Genomic DNA, 8,377 nt, shown 5'->3' on the forward strand with positions numbered 1-8,377 from the left:
GATAGCCCTTCACAGCAGCAGCCAGTGCCAGCCCAATTCCTGGGGCACATGCAATGGGTAAGGGGACCTGGTGCCCTTCAAGCCCTCCCGCCCCTGCTGGAACATCAGAGTTATGCTCCACTTCCAGCTCTCCAGACTGGAAGACCCATGGGAGAGGGTACAGTAGGACCCCAAACCACCCAGCATAGCCCGTTTCCACCCTTAAATGTAGGGGTAAGAAGAGGGAATGCTAGCCAGGGTGGTGGCGGTATCTGTTGTCCCAGCTGCTCAGGAGGCTGAGGCAGGAGGATCACCTAAGCCCAGAAGGTCAAGGCTACAGTGAGCCTTGACCATGCCACTGCATAGCATCCTGGGCAATACAATGAGATCCCCAACTTAAAAAAAGGAGAGATTTCAGTCAAAGGCCAATGTGCTTAGGAAGAGGAAGACACAGGCAGAACATGAAGTCCTGATCCTCTGGGCTGTGTCCTGGGGTGTGGCAAGTAGCAACAACAGCAGTAGGAACAAACTCTGGGCGCCTGTCTTGCATGCTGGGCACCTCCAGGTACAGTCCCTGGATGCCATCACACAGGCCCTGCTGGCAGGAGGTTGGAAGAAGCTGGGCTGGGACACACCCATGGGAGGTACCCAGGAAAGGGACCAGCCAGGCGTCCCCATTCCTGTCCCTCCTGGAGGCCTTAGCACCCACTGGCTGGCCCCAGCCATCCACCTGTGTTCCCAGATGTTGGTTCGATGATGGTGTCCCCTGGCTTCAGTGTCCCAGCACGCTCGGCGTCCTCAACCATGCGCAGGCTTATGCGGTCCTTCACGCTCCCACCCGCATTGAAGAACTCACACTTGGCCACTGGGAAGCAGAAGTGAGTCAGAGAGGAAGGGGGCCCGAGACTGAGTGAGAGATTCCTGCTTATCCAGTCACCCGCTGCGCCCAGGATGAGGAAGGGGCTTGGTTTCTGAGGTCACTGCCTCTGCACCCATCTCCCACACCTGTACCTGGGCACTCACCCATGGGAGCTGTCCCCCCGAGCCCATCCTATTCACATGGCAGCTGTGAAAAGAGAAAAAGGCACCAGGAGCCCCACCAGAACCCCCGGGGACAGGAGAGTCCCAGTATGGACAAGCCGGGCATGCACTGGTGGTGGACTTGAGACCACACACCCCTTGCCAAGCCATGCCCAGTGGCCTTGGCCAGGCCAACTCAATGTCCTGAGGCCACAGGCCCATCACACCCTGCCCTGTCAGTTAGGGACCTGCCAGCCCTCCATGATGGCCTCTCATCATCCTCCCCTGTGAGGAATCCCTCGCCCAGGGAAAGGGCTCCATTTCCTCCCCGATGCAGTTAAGATGCTAGTCCCCGCCCCCCCCACCCCGGCTAAGTCCTTCTCTGTGCTTTCCTTTCCTTTTCATTGTATTTTTGTAGAGATGAGATCTCACTATGTTGCTCAGGCTGGGATTACAGGTCTGAGCCACTGTGCCTGTCCCTGTCCTTTGCCTACTGAAGGTGGAAGAAAGGCCTGGCAGGAAGACAAAGGCTGTGACCTTCCCTCAGTGCAGGTGGATGGACCCCTCCCCATCTCTTAAAAATATCTGACTGGGTTCAGTGGCTCAGCCTGTAATCCCAGCACTTTGGGAGGCTGAGGTGAGTGGATTGCCTGAGCCGGTGGGTTGGAGACCTACCCAGGCAACTTGGCAAGATCTTGTCTCTACAATAAATAAAAAATTAGCCGGGCGTGGTAGCACGCGCCTGTAGTTCCAGCTACTTAGAAGGCTCAGGCGGAAGGATCACTGGAGCCCAGCAGGTCAAGGCTGTGGTGGCCGGGAGAGTGCCACCACACTCCAGTATGGGCAACAGAGTGAGAGACCAACTCAAAAAAAAAAAATGTAAGAACCAGCCATTGTTCACAGGGGGGAAGACACCCTCCAAAATGAAATTTACTTATAAAAATTGTGTATTTATTCTTGCATGCTTAAACTTCAGCTACCTTCAGCCAGGCACAGTGGCTCATGCCTGTAATCCCAGTACTTTAGGAGGCAGAGGTGAGAAGATTGCCTCAGCCTAGGGTTTGAGACCAGCCTGGCCAACTTGGCAAGACCTCATTTCTACAATAAATTAAAAAATTAGCCGGGTGTGTTGGCATGCATCTGTAGTTCCAGCTACTTGACAGGCTGAGGTGGAAGGATTGCCTGAGCCCAGCAAGTCAAGGCTAAAGTGGCTGTGAGTACATCACTGCACTCCAGCGTGGGCAACAGAGTGAGACTTCAAATTTTTTTTAAAAATTAAAAAAAAACACAAAAAACAAAACTTCAGTTACCTTTAAAGTACTCCCTGTTTGATGTTATACACCTGTTGAGATGCCTTTTCCACTGCTCAAAACAGTTTTTGAACTTTCATTTTTGATGCCTTTTAGTGGTTCTGCCATTTTTTGTTTCACCTCTTCCACATTGGCAGAAAGTGTCCCCTTGAAGACTTTTTCATCCAGAGAAACGAAAGTCGCTCTAGGCGAGATCCAGTGAATGGGGGAGTGGGGCATGGGGGGTCATGTTGGTTTTGGTCAAAAACTGCTGAACATTCAGCGCAGTGTGGGCAAGCGTGTTCACAAATCACCCATCATGAAATGGACAAACGTGTTGAAAGAATCGCCACCAAAAAAACCCCAAAAAACTCACCGAAGCCAAACATAGCCTCTCACAGTACTAGCAGATACATGGATACTGATGTGTTCCTAAAATACTTACCTGGCAGGGGAAGCCTGTACTACAAGGGGCCTGCCCTACAAAATACAATTCTGGGGTTTTTTGAGTTCCCCCACCATATTTAGAGAATTTCTTTCCCAGAGGGGCAGAAGAGGGCCAGGCTCCCACAAGGCCCCTCCTGGGGACTGGCAATCAATTCTAAGTGCACCAAACTCCCCCACCGACTTCCTGGAGACCCCATCTGCTGCTCTTACATGTCTCCACTGCAGTGATATTTCCTCTTCTTTGTCTAGCAGGCATCTGAGTAGAAATGTCCATAACCAAGTCACTAGTTTCCTTCCCATTGCTGCTCAAACTGCACACTCCTCCAACTTCTCCATTCTAGGGTTCTTCATGGCACCCCCTGCCCCTAGCTCATTTGGCCCCACCAAAATATGTAATTCAGTCTACCCCACACCCCAGGGCCTCTACACCTGCAGCTTCCCCTGTGATGATGTTAAAATCTATCTGGGCCCTGTGCTCTTTCAAAAGAGCAATGCTTACGAATTCCCTCCACCCACCTGCATCTGGAAACAGCTTCCTGCAAAGAACTGTCATTTTCCCATATAGCTCAGATAAAAGACCCTGTGTTCACCTAGTACAAGATCAGCCACAGACCCTCTAATCCCCACTCTGTCTCATACATGATTCGCTGAACTGTCAGTCCCCATGAAACTAGCAAAACCCAGAGACAAACGCCTCCTGTCCTGCTCAATGACTGAGTCCTGTCACATCTCCCATCTAGGACTTGTCCACTGGTCTCTACAAAAGCTTGAGGCAGGACAGGCACAGTGGCTTACAGCTGTAATCGTGGCACTTTGGGAGGGTAAGGTGGGAGGGTTGCTTCAGCCCAGGAGTTTGAGACCAGCCTGAGCAACATAGTGAGACCTTGTCTCTATTAAAAACTAAAAAAAAAAAAAAAAAAAAAATTAGCTGGGCATGGTGGTGCACACTTGTAGCCCCAGTTACTTGGGAGACTGAGGCAGGAGATCGCCTGAGTCCAGAGAGTCAAGGCTGTGGTGAGCGAGATTGTGCCCCTGAACTCCAGCCTAGGTGACAGAGTGAGACCCTGATTCAAAAAAAGAAAGAAAAGCCTAAGGCAGAACCACCACACTCAGTTTCCTTACTTGCTAAGTTCTGCCTTGACCTCTGCCTGGACCTTCACACTCTCACTCCTTCACATTTAGGCTTCAGCACAAAGGTCACCCCTTTCCTGGCCATTGGCTCCAGGGGGCCATCTCAGTCACCCTCTAACATGTCACTTGTAGTTTCTTCCCAAACTTAACTGATATGCTCTCAGCCATTCATTAGCCAGCATGTTTTCTGGCTCCACAATCCATACTCCACCCCAGGGCCCTGCCTAATGGGTCCATCCCAGGATGAGCCCCCCTTCCCACCCCAACCTGCCACTGAGTCTTACATATGGTGGAGGAAGCCCCCCTCGAAGCCAGGCTACTCACAGAGCTCACACTTCAGGCCAAACTTCTTCCCGATCTTGTTGATTCTGACCATGGGGGTGTCCCCAATTTTCTTCAGAATATCAGGCAAGATTTTTGGAGATTTTGTCCTAAAACAGGAGTCAACAATTATTCAGGAAAAAAACAAAACAGAGCAGAACCAGCCCTGGCAGTCCAAGTGCATTGTTTTTTTTTTTTTTAAAATCGAGAATCAAACAGTTGGCTTTAATGAAGGAGTAGGGTGGTAGTTACAAAAATCTACATATACCTGCAACACACACACACACACTCATACACACACATGCCTGTACCTAAAAACCTACAAAAAACCAAACAATGCCAGCAATTTAGTTGATGGCATTGCAGCCATGCAAGTCTCCCAGGTTTGAAAATGTACTACAGACATGTGAGATGTTATCAGTGGGAAACTGGGTGAAGGGTGTTCTCTATTATTTTTGGAACTTCTTGTGTTGAATTATTTCCAAATAAAAGTGTTAAAATTGGCTGGGTACAGTGGATCAAGTCTATAATCCCAGCACTGTGGGAGGATTGCTTGAGGCCAAGAGTTTGAGACCAGCCTGAGCAACATAGTGAGAACCACTTCTCTACCAAAAAACACAACAAAGTTAAAATAAGCAAACATTGACATCCAACAACAGATTCAGGTCAATCTTTTTAGAAATTCTTGGGGGCCAGGCAAGGTGACTCACGCCTGTAATCCCAGCACTCAGGGAGGCTGAGACAGGAAGATTGTTTGAGCCCAGGAGTTCCAGACTGCAGTGAACTATGATCGTATCCCTGCATTTCACCCTGGGCAATAAAGCGGAAAAGTCTTTCCCTAGGAATTCCTTTTCTTTGTTTTTTGTTTCGTTTTTATTTTTTTGAGTTGGAGTCTCACTCGGTTGCCCAGACTGGAGTGCAGTGGCCGCTCCTGGCCACCGCATCCTCGACCTGCTGGGCTCCGGTGATCCTTCCGCCTCAGCCTTCCAAGTAGCTGGAACTACAGGAGCACGCTACCAAGCCCAGCTAATTTTTGATTTATTGTAGAGACTGAGGTCTCGCCAAGTTGCTCAGGCGGGTCTTGAACCCGCGGGCTCAGGCAATCCACTCCCCTCAACCTTCCAAAGCACTGGCATTACAGGCTGAGCCACCGAGCCCGGCTTCCCTAGGAATTTCAAGTCCCTTCATGTCTCAGCATGTGGCTGCCGGGATACCTCTTTTCTTTGATGAAAGAGTGACGTGCTGACCCCAGAGCAGAGACTCCTTAGGCCTCAGGCCACCAACCAGTGACAATGACTGTAACTGTGCAGAAAACACCAGCCCAGCACATGAAGTGCTGCATCCTAGATAGAAGAGCCAAGAGTTGGGAGCAGTCACCTGTGCCCTTGGGGCCAGGGTTAACGTTCAGCCATTCTCCCAGTGGTTTTCCCACCTGACAAGATGGTAGCACAGGCACTGTCGCTGGGCCTGCGAGGCAAACCCCCAGCCAGGTAGTTTCCCAAATGGCCCCAGCGCTCCTCCTGCCACCCTCACCTCAGGGGCAGATGCCCATCCCAAGCCCTCTCTCCCATGCACATGCTCACTAAACATCCATCTGAGAACTCACAGGCCTCATCCTGGCTTGGCCCTTGCATTTCTTTCGTTTCTTTTTTTTCATTTTATCATTCTCTCTTTATTTCTAACATTTTTCAACTACATTAAGAAACAGGCACTGTCTACGATACATGTACTCACAGTTTGTCATTTTTGAATCGTTAGTACATAACTTTGTGTGAAAAAAATTACCAAACAGAATAGAGTGTTTGTGTACAGTTCTTGTGTATTACACTATTAAATCAAAACATTCTTTACTTTTGATAAGTTCAATAACTATTGCTTTTATTTTGAAATTTTTATTGTATATATCTATCTATTTTAGAGCTGTGGGTACCAGTGAGGATTTGCTACCTAAGTAGCCTGCATGCAGGTGAAATTTGGGCTTCTAGCTGGCCCTCATCCTATCCCCCACCCCACAAAGGACCAGGAACCCTTTGTGTTGTCACATGCCTCCCTCCCCTAACAGTGCCCAGGGACTTCGGATCCCACCCTTGTGCTACCTGGCCCTTGCAGCCTCAAGCCACCTCACCAGCTCAGGCACCTACTCAGTAGGCAGGTTCCTCGGTGGTGAAACTTGGACCTGGGTGGGCCCAGTTCCCCAGGGGATCCTGAGGCCTGTGAGAAATGCGACATTCCTGGGTGGAGGGAGAGACCTCTCACCCCATGGAGATTTCAATCAACATGGAGAGGGAATCCAATCCGCCCCATGGAGGTAGAGAGCAGCCCTGTCCTGCTCCCTGGAGGCCCAGAGGAGCCCAGACAGACGCTCCAGGTTGTGCTGGGGGTGGGAGGGGCTCCCTCCAGAGGCTTGGTGAAAGAAACAGCTGGGCCTGACCCCAGCCTTGGAGGCCTGGCAGGAACTCGAGCCCTCAGGGAACAGTGCTGGAGGTGAGATCATTAACTCAGGTCAGACCCACAGAAGGGAGGAGGAGAACCTGCATCCAGGAAGCCAGAGGAGGATGAGACCTGCCCCCACAAGGCAGAGGTGGGGGCATGTGAAGAACTCAGGGCTGCTGACTCAGCCCAGGGCCTGGTGTGCCTGTAAAGCCACCTGAGAATTATGCAGAGGTGATCATGGCAGGGTGGCAGGGTCGCCGGTCACTTAACAAAATGAGGAATAGAATTTGTAGGAATGAGTCTAGAGTCAACTTAGTTCAAGAACTTCGACCCTGACAGCCCCAGGAGGCCTCACTGGGGATGACCTGCAGCGTCTTAGAGTAAACCTTTACCTCCCCCATCCTGCCTCCTCTGCAGCCTCTCTCTCTCACTCTGCCATTCTCCAGCGTCCTCTTTCTAAGTCCCAGAACCCTCTGGAATGGACATCCACATGGCTGGTGCCTGCTGGCCGCTAGGCACAGCTCCTGGCCCCCAGGCCACCTCCTCCTGTGCTACCTCATGCCCCATAAAGTCTCCATGTGAGGAGCCCCTGGAGACCTTGGTCCACTGCACCTCAGTGTTCTCCTCACCGTGAGCCTCCCCAAGTGAACACACAGGTACGTGGGGCTGTCTGTCTCAGTAAGTGACGCCAGCCCCTCAGGGGCATTCTGAGGATGAGTGACCCAGCATGTGGCATGCATATCACCTCACAGCCTAGACAGCCACAGGATAAGCCTTGGTGTCATGAGCTTCCAGAGCTGTGGGATCCTCCCTGCCCACCCCACCCTGCAGGCACACCCCAGCTGCACCAGTATCTCACCCGCTGCTTTGGTTGTCTCAGCAGCGAGGGTCCATCTGTCTGGTGACTGCCTGGGGACCTCCTGAGCTCCCAACACCGAGATGAGGTGGGCAAACAGAACTTCTGGGCTTGTCAGTTTCATTACTTTCTACTGGTTCCACTGAGTACACTTACCCCCAGCCCATACATCCTGTTTTTGTTTTGTTTTGTTTTTAAAGTCAGGGTCTCATTCTGATACCCAGGCTGGAATGTAGAGGCATGATCATGGCTCACCATAGCCTCTACCTCCTGGGCTCAGGCAATCCTTCTACCTCAGTCTCCTAAGTAGCTGGGACCACAGGTGCACACCACCACACCTGGCTCATTTTTTGGATATTCTATATAGATGAGGTCTCACTATGTTGCCCAGGCTGGTCTCAAACTCCTGGGCTCAAGCAATCCTCCATCTCAGCCTCCCAAAGTGCTGAGATGACAGGTGTGAGCTACTGCACCCAGCTCTTTCTGATTTTTAAATCAAGAGCTGAAAATGCAGCCGGGCTCAGTGGCTCAGCCTGTAATCCCGCGCCCTTGGGAGGCTGAGCTGAGTGGATTGCCTGAGCCCCCAGGTTTGAGACCCGCTTGGGCAGGCGAGACCTCATCTCTACAATAAATCCAAAAATCAGCCGAGCTTAGTAGCGCATGCCTGTAATTCCGGCTACTTGGAAGGCTGAGGTGGAAGGATCGCCAGAGCCCAGCAGGTTGAGGCCGTGGTGGCCAGGAGCGGCCACTGCACTCCAGTCTGGGCGACAGAGTGAGACTCCAACTCAAAAAAAAAATCAGCCGGGCGTGGTAGCGCATGCCTGTAATTCTGGCTACTTGGAAGGCTGAGGCGGAAGGATCACCGGAGCCCAGCAGGTTGAGGCTGCGGTGGCTGGGAGGA

The 8,377-nt window shown here is 51.5% G+C and overlaps 1 protein-coding gene across 1 annotated transcript in view; it reads right to left on the reverse strand.

Annotated features, from left to right (window-relative positions):
- The window catches only part of LOC103265367 (cystathionine beta-synthase), a 17,683-nt gene that overhangs the window by 7,947 nt on the left and 1,359 nt on the right, over positions 1–8,377 (reverse strand). The window contains exons 2-4 of the mRNA XM_008063040.2: positions 4,191–4,297; positions 710–844; positions 1–39 (exon numbers count right to left, since the gene is read on the reverse strand). Coding sequence (XP_008061231.1) covers positions 1–39; positions 710–844; positions 4,191–4,297 — 281 coding nt within the window. The remainder of the gene's footprint in view (positions 40–709; positions 845–4,190; positions 4,298–8,377) is intronic.

This window comes from Carlito syrichta, unplaced genomic scaffold (assembly GCF_000164805.1).
Source record: "Carlito syrichta isolate Samal-C Ts95f unplaced genomic scaffold, Tarsius_syrichta-2.0.1 Scaffold306505, whole genome shotgun sequence".
Taxonomy (NCBI): domain Eukaryota; kingdom Metazoa; phylum Chordata; class Mammalia; order Primates; family Tarsiidae; genus Carlito; species Carlito syrichta.